General features: G+C 53.4%; 2 protein-coding genes across 3 annotated transcripts; one reads left to right on the forward strand and one right to left on the reverse strand.

Moving 5' to 3' along the window:
* Positions 1–204: 204 nt before the first annotated feature.
* LOC128750149 (phosphatase and actin regulator 1-like) lies at positions 205–5,970 on the forward strand. Its single transcript, XM_053850434.1, has 12 exons — positions 205–518; positions 708–872; positions 936–1,106; positions 1,176–1,313; positions 1,376–1,661; positions 1,718–1,854; positions 3,640–3,796; positions 4,047–4,102; positions 4,167–4,228; positions 4,408–4,548; positions 4,622–4,698; positions 4,843–5,970. Exons 1-12 carry the CDS (start codon positions 398–400, stop codon positions 4,856–4,858), a joined length of 1,527 nt encoding a protein of 508 aa, XP_053706409.1. The 5' UTR covers positions 205–397; the 3' UTR covers positions 4,859–5,970.
* Positions 5,336–7,165, reverse strand: tbc1d7 (TBC1 domain family, member 7). 2 transcript variants are annotated; one of them, XM_053850455.1, is made up of 8 exons: positions 7,022–7,165; positions 6,570–6,689; positions 6,420–6,500; positions 6,171–6,361; positions 5,967–6,104; positions 5,751–5,896; positions 5,560–5,689; positions 5,336–5,499 (listed from the first exon to the last, which is right to left on the reverse strand). In XM_053850455.1, exons 2-8 carry the CDS (start codon positions 6,679–6,681, stop codon positions 5,413–5,415), a joined length of 885 nt encoding a protein of 294 aa, XP_053706430.1. In that variant the 5' UTR covers positions 6,682–6,689; positions 7,022–7,165; the 3' UTR covers positions 5,336–5,412. The 2 variants fall into 2 exon arrangements, with proteins under 2 accessions (XP_053706430.1, XP_053706420.1); XM_053850445.1 differs by having other exon boundaries at positions 6,570–7,163.
* Positions 7,166–12,935: the final 5,770 nt, after the last annotated feature.

Below are 12,935 nucleotides of genomic sequence, written 5' to 3' on the forward strand. Positions count from 1 at the left end.
TGGAGAGGTCCGGATCTGAAGCCATCGCGTCTCATGCAGGAAGAAGCAGTGAATGTTTATACCGTGACTACTCGGGCTCCTTCTTCAGGCGTCTGTTCCACTTGAGCGAGCAAACTCATCCGTCTGACGTTCAGTCGTGACGTCGCGCTGCGCTCAGGGACCCTGGCTCCTTCGGAACACATTTCAGCGACGCTTCAATGAAAGCGTCGAACACGTGTTCCCATGGAAATACGCGTAAACCATGGAATCAAACGCCGCTACACTGGCGTCGAACGGCAGAGCGAATGACCGGACGTGACGTCACCGCCCCCGCTCCCCTCCCTCCCCCGTCTCTCCGGGCTGGAGCCTCGCTGCTGCGGTTCCGTCTCGCTCGCTGACCCGCCGGTTCCGGCCGAAGATGGCGGCGGCCCCGGATCCGGAGGAGGACGTGGCGGACCGCAGACCCATCCGGAGGGTTCGGTCCAAAAGCGACACGCCGTACATCACCGAGGCTCGGATCTCGCTGCACCTGGAGACAGGTACGGGGACGATGGCGACGGGGACGAGGGTGAGGATGGGGGTCGTGGTGACGTGACCGGTGCACGCGCCACGGTTCCGCTGGGTCACATCGGTGGACTGCGGCTTCCGCTGTTGCCATGGTGACGTCTGGGCGACTCTCGCCCACAGCGGGCGTCACGCGACCCTGACGCTGCGCTCGCTCTCTGCAGCCGGGGAGGTGGAGCGTCTGGCGGCGCTGCGCTCGGACTCGCTGGTCCCGGGAAGCCACACCCCCCCCATCAGGCGCCGCAGCAGACTGGCCAGCCTGGGCCGCCTCTTCAAGCCCTGGAAGTGGAGGAAGAAGAAGAGCGACGCCTTCAAGCAGACGTCCGCAGGTGAGCGCGCGGGCGAGCTTCCCGCGCCGCCGGAGTGACGCCGCCCTCTCTCTCACCCCTCAGTGCTGGAGAGGAAGATGTCCACCCGCCTGAGCCGCCAGGAGCTCATCAGGAAGGGGGTCCTGCACGAGGTCTTCGAGACAGGTGAGAGGTCGGCCCCGGCGCCGGAGTCCTCGCAGGACCGGCCGGAGCCGGAGGAGCGCAGGCCCTGTGGCCGGACCGCCGCCGCCGCAGGTGCGTGTGAGTGAGTGTCTCAGCCCTGCCGGCCACACACCTGACTGCTGGGGGGGGGGGTTCTCTCAGGCCCTATGGACTTCCAACCCGCTGGGGAGTCCAGCCCCGCCCCTGCCGCCATGAAGGGCCCCGAGTCTCCGTCCAGGAGCAAGCAGCCGCCCGCTCTCCCGCCAAAGCCCTTGGGCAGACTGACCAATCACGTCTCAGGTAGGTCCCGCCCTCAGGTCAGGGATGGGGATTGGACCGGTGCTCACTCTGGGGAGGGTCAGAGGTCAGCGCAGGGTTCCGGAGCCAGGCCCCGTCAGAGCTGCGAGGCGTGGCTGTCCTCCCGCCTGCAGATGGCGCCCCAGCCAGGCTGCCCTGCGTGAAGTTGTCGCCTCCTCTACCTCCAAAGAAGCTCCTGATGTCGGTGCCCGCCTGCAGCCTGGAGCCCTCGCCACTCATCTTCCACAAGTGCCACGCCCCCCTGGCAGGCCACGCCCCCCTGCACCCGCCCAGCCGCATCATCGAGGAGCTCAACAAGACGCTGGCGCTGACCATGCAGCGCTGGGAGAGGTGAGGCGTCGGAGGCAGCGCCTCGGACCCCCCTGACCTCTGACCTCTTACCTCAGCTCCGGGATGCCCACGAGCGGCAGCGGGGACGACAAAGAGAACCTGCCCGACGAGGCCGACGATGAGGAGCTGCCGGGGGAGGAGGAGGAGGACGAGGAGGAAGAGGAGGAGGAAGAGGATGACAGTCTTCTGACAAGTAGGACAGTCACCTGAGAGAGAAAGTGTGTGAGAGAGTGTGTGTGTGAGAGAGAGTGTGTGTGAGAGAGAGTGTGTGAGAGAGTGTGTTTGTGAGAGAGTGTGTGTGAGAGAGGGTGTGTGTGAGAGGGTGCGTGTGTGAGTGAGAGTGTGAGAGAGTGTGTGTGTGTGAGAGAAAGTGTGTGTGAGAGAGAGTGTGTGTGAGCGAGAGTGTGTGAGAGAGAGTGTGTGTGTGAGAGAGGGTGTGTGTGTGAGAGAGAGTGTAAGAGAGTGTGTGAGAGTGTGTGTGTGTGAGAGAGAGTGAGAGAGAGTGTGTGAGAGAGAGTGTGTGTGTGTGAGAGAAAGTGTGTGTGAGAGAGAGAGTGTGTGTGAGAGAGAGAGTGTGTGTGTGAGAGAGGGTGTGTGTGTGAGAGAGAGTGTAAGAGAGTGTGTGTGAGAGTGTGTGTGTGAGAGAGAGTGAGAGAGTGTGTGTGAGAGAGAGTGTGTGTGTGTGAGAGAAAGTGTGTGTGAGAGAGAGAGTGTGTGTGAAAGAGAGAAAGAGTGTGTGTGAGAGAGAGAGAGTGTGTATGACAGTGTGTGTGTGTGAAAGAGAGAGTGTGTTTGTGAGAGAGAGTGTGAGAGAGTGTGTGAGAGAGAGTGTGTGTGTGAGAGAGAAAGTGTGTGTGAGAGAGAGAGTGTGTGTGTGAGAGAGAAAGAGTGTGTGTGAGAGAGAGAAAGAGTGTGTGTGAGAGAGAGATAGAGTGTGTGTGAGAGTGTGTGTGTGTGAGAGAGAGTGTGTGTGTGAGAGAGAGTGTGTGTGTGTGAGAGAGTGTGTGTGAGAGAGTGTGTGTGTGAGAGTGTGTGTGTGTGTGTGTGAGTGTGTGTGAGAGAGTGTGTGTGGGTGTGTTTGTGTGAGAGAGAGTGTGAGAGAGTGTGTGTGAGAGAGAGTGTGTGTGAGAGGGTGTGTGTGTGAGTGAGAGTGTGTGTGTGTGTGAGTGAGAGAGTGTGTGTGTGTGTGTGTGAGAGAGTGTGTGTGTGAGAGAGAGAGAGTGTGTGTGAGAGTGTGTTTGTGTGAAAGAGTGTGTGTGTGAGAGGGTGTGTGTGTCAGTGAGAGTGTGTGTGTGTGTGTGTGTGTGTGAGAAAGAGTGTGTGAGAGAGAGTGTGTGTGTGTGTGTGTGAGAGAGTGTGTGTGTGTGTGAGTGTGTTTGTGTGAGAGAGAGTGTGAGAGAGTGTGTGTGAGAGAGTGTGTGTGTGTGAGAGAGAGTGTGTGTGAGTGTGTGTGTGAGAAAGAAAGTGTGTGTGAGAGAGAGTGTGTTTGTGTGAAAGAGAAAGTGTGTGTGAGAGTGTGTGTGAGAGAGTGTGTGAGAGTGTGTGTGTGAGAGAGTGTGTGTGTGAGAGAGAGTGTGTGTGAGAGGGTGTGTGTGTCAGTGAGAGAGTGTGTGTGTGTGTGTGTGAGAAAGAGTGTGTGAGAGTGTGTGTGTATGAGAGAGAGTGTGTGTGTGTGTGAGAGAGTGTGCACATGTTTATCCTACTTTGTGGGGACCAATTCTTGATGAAAGACTATCCTGGTGGGGATGTCTTTGTGGGGACCTTTTGCCGGTCCCCACAGGTCAAAACCTCAATTTGAGGATGAAGTTTGCTTTCCGTCTGCTCCAGGTGAGCCACGTGTTGTGGAGGGTTAGGTTGAGGGGGAGAGGCTGGGGAAGGGGTGATGGCCAGGGGAGGTCCTCCCAATGTCCCCACCAGGATAGGAGAAGAGAGCTGTGCGAGTGTGTGTGAGGACTGTGGCGGCTCCTCTCCCTCTCAGACTCTCTGGCTCTGAGGGTCCTGAGGAAAGACTCTCTGGCCATCAAGATCTGCAACCGGCCCACACAGAGGGAGCTGCTGGACAAGAACATCCTGCAGCTGCAGTCGGACCAGGAGCGGCTGGAGTCCAGGAGGCAGACGGCCAGCAAGCTGACACGGTGGGTGTGACGCCGCTCCGCCGGGACTCGTGGGGACATTTGGCTTCTGAAGCCTCACTTTGAGGACGGAGACTCCACAATCACTGGGCCTCAGTCGGGGGGCTGGGGAAAGGGTGGTGGTCCCCACAAGGACAGAAACGGACCCCTTCATCACCACCTTCCTCCTCTTCCTCACCTTCCTCCTCTCCCTCCCACCTCACCTCCTTCTCTCCCCCCCCCCCAGCTGACCGTCTCTCTCCACTGGTTTCAGGCGGCTGAGTCAGCGTCCGACAGCAGAGGAGCTGGAACAGAGGAACATCCTCAAACGTGAGTGAGCCCCAGCACAGCTGCAGCAGTGGCAGCTGCTGACGTCACTTGTCTCTGCGTGAAGCTCGCAACGACCATGAGGAGCAGGAGGAGAAGAGAGAGATCAAGAGACACCTGTCCAAGAAGGTGAGGCCCTCGGCAGCGCCTGCCTGCGTGCCTGCGTGCATGTGCCTGCGTGCATGTGCCTGCGTGCATGTGCCTGCGTGCCTGTGCCTGCGTGCATGTGCCTGCGTGCATGTGCCTGCGTGCATGTGCCTGCGTGCATGTGCGCGAGCCTGACCTGCGTCTCCCCTCCCCCACCGCAGCTGAGCCAGCGACCCACGGTGGAGGAGCTGAGAGAAGCCAAGATCCTGATCCGCTTCAGCGACTACGTGGAGGTGGCCGAGGCTCAGGACTACGACCGCAGGGCCGACAAGCCCTGGACCAGGCTGACGGCCGCCGACAAGGTCGTCATGACGACAGCTCCCAGCTGGCCCCTCCTCCTCTGACCTGCCTCTGTGTGTGTGTGTGTGTGTCCAGGCTGCCATCAGGAAAGAGCTGAACGAGTTTAAAAGCACAGAGATGGAAGTGCACGAGTCCAGTCGTCACCTGACCAGGTACACACACACACTCGCCTGGCTGACCTCGTGAGGACCAAATGTCCTCCTACGATCAGTGTCTTGTCAAAGATGGGTCCCCACAAGAATATCAATACACGTACACACACACAGTGACCAGGTCTGGTCTTCTGTCCTGTCCAGGTTCCATCGTCCTTAACTACTGAACGTTCTATACTCTGCGACTCTGGACCGGATCCTGGGACTCGAGTGACTCGGGCCAACAGAAGCACAGCCTCCAGGCTCCAGTCCTTCATGAGTGAAGAGCGTCATCTTCTCGTCACAGTGCCAACAGTCTGTTGCCTTCAGAGTCGCCGTGCGTCGCCATGAACCGGCGCCTCGGGGGCTGCTGCACGGCGGGACGTCCTGAGCTCCTTCAGAGGCCCCTCGCAGCCGCTGGCCTCTGTGGCAGGGCGTGGAGACCCCGTGACTGCGGTGACCTCTCATTCTGTTTACAGCCTAGACTCGCTGTGTGCGTGCGTGTGCGTGTGTGTGTGTGTGTGTGTGTGTGTGTGTGTGTGTGTGTGTGTGTGTGTGTGTGTGTGTGCGCGCGACTCTTGCCGTCGATCAAGTTTTGTACAGCAGAGGCAGAGCATGTGAGCGAGCGCCGTCTTCACCATTAAAGAGCGGCCCCCGCTGACTCGGGACCACAGACGAGTCAGACTCAGTCGGCGTCAGCTTTTATTGGCGCGTCAGCTGGGCTGTGGGCGGGAGCTAGGCGGCGTGCGTGGGCGTGCCGCAGTACTTGTGCCACAGATCCACGGCCTTGGTGACGATGGCGTCCGTGTTCTCCTGCGGCATCTGAGGAGGGGAGGCGGTCAGGCGCGCGGGCACCAGCGGCGGGCGGCTGCCAGGACTCACCTCCCGCAGGAAGCTGGCGATGGCGTCTCCACGGGCCAGGCCCAGCAGCAGGATCTTGTAGCTGAGGAGGATCTCCAGTGCCACAAACACCAGGACCTTGCAGGAGCCGCTCACCACCTTGTCCCACACCCTGCAGACCACAGGCCGGTCAGACCGGCCCCTGCCCCCTCCCCCGCGCGCACGGGTCTCACCTCTGCAGGCTGGACTCGGGCAGGCAGCCGGCGAAGCAGCGGCGGAACCACAGCGTGTAGGGCAGCAGGGGCATCGCGCCGCAGCTCCTCAGGTGGGCCAGCAGGCGGGGCTCCTCCTGACTCAGGTAGTGCTCCAGACTCTTGGGCTGCAGACCACCACCAGAACAGGTCAGCCTGGCTCCAGCCACTGGAGACGCTGCGGCCAAAGCGGCGTACCAAGTGAGGGACCGAGTCGCCGAACTTGCTGTGGAACTGGCTGACGAAGGCCTTGGTGAGCCAGTAGCAGTCCACCGGCTCGTCGGCCAGCTCCTCCATGGCCCGGCAGATGGACAGGAAGTCCTGGCTCTCGGTGCCCTGCGGAGAGGGCGGCATGGCGTCAGGCGCCGTCCCTGGCGGCGGCGGCGGCGGCGGAGCTCTCACCGGCGGCAGGGTCTCGGAGCGGCGCGGCAGCACCTGGCTCTCTAGCTGGAACATGCGCAGGTGCACCTGGCTGGAGGGCGTGGCCGGCTGCACGAACCTCATCACCTGCAGCGCCTCCAGCACGTCTTGGTACTGCTCCCGCCGGAAGCCGCCCACCCGGGCGTGCGAGTCGCTGTGCGGAGGCAGGACGCCTGAGGCGGAGACAGGGGCTCACCAGGGGGCGGCCGGCAGCAGGGGCCCGGGACTCACCGAGCAGGACCTTCCACACGTGGATCCGGTACACCGAGGGCAGGGGGAACCTCTGAGTGAAGGTGCTCAGCTTCTCCAGATCTGCCAGCAGAACAGGGCTGAGCGGGGCGGGCGGGGGGGGCGGGGGTTCGGGGGCGCGTGGCCACTCACCCAGAGGGTTGTCCTTCAGCAGGATCTCCAGAGACTTCTTCTCCTCCACGCCCCTGAAGCCCACCTTCTCGTAGTAGGCCGAGCGGAAGTTCCTCTGCGGGTCCTCCGCCATCGCCTCACCTGGTCGCCAAGACGTCGTTACCATGACAACACACTCACGCCGCGGTGCCCTTTGACCTGGTCGTTGTCCTCCAGCACACACTGTGACTCTTCTCTCCCGAACACACGCGACATCCGGGGTCGGGTCCGGAGTGTTGTTGCTGACGCTCAGCTCAGAACACTGTCAATCATCTTGCACGCATCATGCGGACCAAACACGTTGAACACTATGACGCCCCGCTCGGACTGCACGGTCAGTTCTCAGGCTTCGGTGTTTCGCAGACAAACATGGCGACAGATCTTAAACTAATCCACCAAATCACTCACTCATCGTGCGCGACAAACTCACTCACCTCATCGGCGACCTGTTCTTCAAAGCATGACGTCAAAACAAAGGCTTTGACGTCAGGAAACGCGCTGTGAACCTGTGGCACCGCTCCCGCTAACAGCTGAGCTTCTTCCTCGACGGCGTCAGCTCTGGCTACAGGAGCTCAGCGGCGCCAGCTGCCTCCCCCTGTCGGCGGGAGTAGGAACTGGGCCTGCCTGAAGCGCGTGGAACCGAGTCAAAAATGGATTATTCTATTTCAATGTTCAATGTCAAGACGCCGCGACTGCGAGCAGCAGCTTCACTCGTCTCCGGTCTGACAGCCGAGCTGTCATGGGGCCCCAGGTATTGAGAGCAAGAGCTGGGTGGTAGCGCACTCTTCTGGAGGTGGACGGCAAAGCCCAGGCGTTCGATGTGATCAGAATCAGAATAGAATGTATTGCCATGGTCAGTGGGCTTCCTCCAACTAGGAAAGTGCTTCGAAATAAGGTGCTGCTAATAAAATAAAATAAATAGAATCACAACAAGGCTGATCATGAATTCAACAGTGTGACGGCCGAGGGGAAGAAGCTGTTCCTGTGACGGGAGGTTCTGGTCTGGATGGACCGTAGCCTCCTGCCAGAGGGAAGAGGAACAAACAGTCCATGTCCAGGGTGAGAAGGGTCGAAGGCTCTGATCCCACCTGCACGTCTCTGGGTCCTGGAGACATACAGGTCCTGAAGAGGTGGCAGGCTGCAACCATCACCTTCTCAGCAGAACCTACGATGCACTGCAGTCTGCTCTTGTCCCTGGAGGTGGCGCTGTTGTACCAGACAGTGATAGAGGAGGTGAGGATGGACTGGATGATGGCCGTGTAGAACTCCACCAGCAACTTCGTCGGCAGTCGTAGTTTCCGTAGCTGCCTCAGAAAGAACATTCTCTGCTGGGCCTTCCTGATGAGGGACCTGATGATTGGTCCTCAGTGATGGTGGTTCCCAGGAAGCAGAAGGAGTCCACAATAGGAATGGGTGAACCAGCCAACATGAGAGGGGACGGAGAAACTGTTACTCTCCTGAAGTCTATGACCATCTCCACTGTCTTCTGAGCGTTGAGCTCCAGGTTGTTGTGGCTGCACCAGGATTGTGATGCAGCACAATCGCCGTATGATGATGCGCTTGGTCTCTCGAGGTCGCCAAAATGAGCCAGTCGTCCAGGTAAGTCGGCATTCTTCTACCTGACCATCTGAGCGGCTCCAGCGCTGCGTCCACTCTCTTTGAAAAGGTTTGTGGAGCCAGTGAATAACTGAAAGGAAGGAGGTCGAACTGAAAACTGTGACGCGGCAAGATGGGGACGTGAAACTAGGCATCTGTCAGATCCACGGAGGTCATCCAGTCCCCTGGTCTGACGCACTCCAGGAATTGCCTGCAAGCAATGTGAGCGCTCAGCCCCCGGAGATCGATGATGGGTTTGAGACCCCCTGACTTCTTCAGAACCAGGAAGCAAACTGAGTAAGGCCAGTGGAACCGGGGAGATGGCTCGCCTCTGGAGAAGCGAGGCCATCTCCTGCTCCAGACACAGCCGCTCCGCTGGGGAGCGTGGAGACGTCACATGGATCACCATGAACGCGGGAGGGCGGCGGCAAAACTGAAGCCTGTAACCCCTGATCAGCGTCCTGTTTAACCACGCAGAGAAGGGGCGCACAGATCCACCCACGCTGAATGTAAGGGGTGGCGCATGTGGCGGGCTCCATTCGAAAGCACGTCAAGCGTCCTCCATCCTTGTTCTCACCAGCTCCAGCGAGTATTTCTGCCAACAGCGGTGACGCCATCAGCGAGGGATGCTGGGAGACGGAGTCCCTGACGTGGGCGGTGCAATATGGCCGGCCAACAATGGAGCCAGGATGAGCTTTTTTAGCTTGCAGGCTCGGTCCAGTCAAACCAGACAGTCCCTCAGGACCAGGTACCAAAGGGCCCGTAAAAGCAGAACCCATATGTTGAGACACAAACACGTCGACATGACCTGGAGACGGGACACGTCTTTTTTTTTTTTAACCATATTTTTATTGACACATAACATTTCAATGATCAATATCTTCTTTTTTCTATTTTCCCCCCAACAGTATTCAACAAATTATGTCAACAACATCGCAATTAAAAAAAAAAAAAAAAGATATCTAAATTAAGAAAAAAAAAAAAACAAGAAAACAAAACAGAACAAAACAAAAGAAAAACAGTCACACACACAAAAATAAATAAAGAAATTAATTAATTATAAAAATGATAAAATAAAAAAATTCACCTCTACTGCGTGAGAACCCTAGTCTTGTATAGAAGACACTGTGAAACATATCAACAATATCGTATGAGGGGAGATTACAGTCTGGTTGCAGCGTAGCTGATAAAGGGGAGCCACATCTTATCGAACTTGTCAGAGGAACTTCTTAAAAGAAAACAAAGTTTTTCCAATTTCAAATGTTGAAGAACACCTCGTCACCACCATTTATAACTGGGAGGACAAGAATTTTTCCAGCTTAACAACATGAGTCGACGGGCAATGATCAGAGTAAAGACTGCCATTCTGTATTTAATACCCTGAAGTGGGCAGTTATTGCTGTGGATCCCAAATAGGGCGAGTTTGGGATCAGGGCTGATGACATTGTCGTCGGGTTTAGGTTTTCAAGGTCTTGTGTACAAGGCGATTGGTTATAACATAAGCCGTCCCTAGTTCCGAGCACACTACCTCCCTCTGCCTCTCTGGTAAAGGGCCCCTCGGGTGGTCAACTCAGTCAGCCTCTTGTTGCAGACACGGTTCTAAGACTATAATAGATGTATCAACTTCACCTATTATATGAGTGAGTAGTGTCGGCGCTTCACTGAGCGGGTTATTTAATTAGCCCGACCTGTTAAGAAACAGGTTCTTGACCTTACAATGCTACACCTCTGACCGTAGTCTCTTTACTTAACTTCGTTTAGGGACTCATGATCGGATCCTCAATCCATTCCTTTCAAATAACATATTTCCCCATAAATGCCTAAAACTACCACCTTATCATTGACACAATAATTCAGGATGGAATAATGCTACCATTTGAGACACTCACTACATGTGCAACAGGAGGAAATCAAACAGTAACTCACCTATAACCCAGTTGATGGTCGTACAGGAGCCAGTCGATTCTTTAGTAGTCAGGGATCAACGCCGTTGTGCCTTTTCAGTACTTCATTCGTACTCAGTTTTATTATGTTTTTGTTACAAAAGTATTTCTTCAAAAAATTCATAAAAGAATAGTAAAAACAATAAAATCAATCAAGAATAATAAAATCCATAAACTCAAGGGTATCGCCAGACGCTGATACCCAACAGTATCAAAAGTACCGCCAGACGCTGGTACTAGTACATATACTTGAAAAACCATATAATCAAAATACATGCAATAGAAAGAATTAAATCAAAAATAATAAGAGAACAATAAAAATGACTTCAATCAAACAGTCTGAGAGCAATAGCAAGAGCACCGTCCTGAGTTAAGATACAAGACCTTACTGCAGACAGATGCAGCCAAAAAGCCAAAGAGCAGGACCCAGTGTCACATCTCTGAGCGTTTATATAGCAACACATATGGTTTTGATGACATACCCATGTACGTATCCCGTGCCCCGGTGATAAATCACATCTAGTTTTAACACAGCTGGCCCTGATGCCATGCCCATGAAAGGATCGCGTGTTTCGGTGATTGATCACATTACTTTCATTTACATCAGCACTTGCGTCAGCATTTGCGTCCATGGTGCCTGGTTCACCATATTCGGTCAACACATCTGCTCCATCTGCGTCAGCACGTGCGTTTACAAGTTCAATCTAAGTTCAGAACACACATCTGTTCGTGAGTTCAAACGTTCACGGTCAAAAGCATATAGGTTCACTAAAGTTCAAACATCAAAATCAATGATAAAAATCAGAAATAATATCAAATATTATTTAGCAGGTTTTGATTATAATATTTTCGATTTTCCAGTATATACAACAGACATGCCCTGTCATTTCTGACAAAGTGGGACACATCTGGGACCAAAAGTTCAATCAATTTGGGCAAAGCCAAAACACGTGTCCAACAGATGCTGGATGTTGTGTGCATCGGTCACAAAGAGGATCCATGTTTGGGTTTATTGCGGCGAGTTTCACTTTTGAACAATGAAGACGATGTAACATTTGGAATTGAGTGAGTCCATGTCTCCCACATATTGACGTCTGGGGTACGTGTCCTCATGCTTCCTGCCACTCCTCATCTGTGAAGGACAGAGCCACATCACCCTCCCAGGCAGACTTGAAATGATCCAGAGCTGTTCTTTGTTGACTCATCAAAGTGGTGTGTATAGAAGACATGACTCTCCTGGCTGATGGATCTGAAGAGAGAATGAAATCCACTGGTGAGTCCTCTGGTAGATTTGCAAAACAAGCTGAATTTGACTTAGTAAAATGTCTGAATTGTAGGTATGGAACAAAATGACTGCGGGGAAGATTAAACCTGCCACATAGTTGTTCAAATGAAGAAAATATACCATCTATATAACAGGACTTTATATTCGTTCTGCCTTCGTTTCTCCAGGTTTCAAACAATGATTCGAGTTTATCGGTGCTAAATAAGACATTCTGTGCCACCCATGTTGTTTTCTAACTTGAGACCATATTTTCAAAGATTGTGTTGTGACAGAATGATGCTTTGAGTCGTATAATGACAAAGGCAGTGGGGAGAAGACTAAAGCTGCTCATGAGGTTGGATTACAGGACTCTTGTTCCATATTTAACCAGGACAGACTCTTTTCAGATTCAGAATGATGAGCACGGACATTACAGGCCCAATAATGAAGTTTCAAATCTGGAAGGTGCATCCCACCTCAAGATTTGCTCCTCTGCAAGAATTCCTCTCTTATTCTCACCTTTCTTTTGTTCCAGATAAATCCAGTTATTGCTTTATCTCAATCTTTAACAAAGCTATTCTTGATATAAATGGGAATACATTGGAACAAAAGTAAGAATTTGGGAAGTGTGTTCATTTTCACTGTGTTTATTCTCCCAGCTAATGACATGGGGAGATTCGACCACCTGTCAAAATCAGACATGGTTTCACTCAGTAGTGGTTTAAAATTCTGTTTAAATAGTTCTGAAATGTGCTGAGTAACAGTAATACACAAAGAGAGAGAAGGAGAAAACAAGAATATGCCCGATTTGTAGGGTTTTTCAAACGCCAGGGGTCGACCAGTTTATAAGTCTGTAAGAAATGTTTTAGGAATTGAGCTGATTTGGTGATTGGCTGGATGGTTTTAGATGATCTGTCTAAATGTGAATCTAAGACAGAGTTGAAATCACCTCCCAGAATTAAACGATATTTGTTTAAATGGATGAAAACACGTTTTTGAAGAAGCCCTCATCATCATAGTTGGGTGCATAAATGCTTGCAAGGATGACTGGAACATTGTTCAGCTGACTCTGACAAACTCAAATAAATCCACCCGCGTGTCTGAAATGACTTCTGAAGAAATCAATGGGATATTTTTCCGGACTACGACAGCGGCTCCTCTTGATTTGAAATTCAATTCAGAGTGAAAAACCTGACCAATCCAAGCTTTGCGTCATTTGTGTCTATCTTGATACTTGAAGTGCGTTTCCTGCATAAAGACTATATCCGCCTTCAACTTTCTTCAGTGGTTCAGAATCTTTCCCCTTTTAATGGCATGATTAAGTCCTTTTACATTCCAACTAACATACTGCAGCAGGCTCTCCCCACTGACACTAATATCTACCATACAACGTCAAGGAAAACAATCTTACATAGGTGGACCACATCATAGAAGTGAAAAAAAGAAAAAGAAACAAACCAAACAATGAAACAAAAAGCTTTCTTTTAACGTCCATGAACTCGCCCCCCACCCCTCACACCCCTCTGGAACTGATGAGCAAAACCT

The sequence above is a fragment of the Synchiropus splendidus genome, chromosome 1 (genome assembly GCF_027744825.2).
Source record: "Synchiropus splendidus isolate RoL2022-P1 chromosome 1, RoL_Sspl_1.0, whole genome shotgun sequence".
NCBI lineage: Eukaryota > Metazoa > Chordata > Actinopteri > Syngnathiformes > Callionymidae > Synchiropus > Synchiropus splendidus.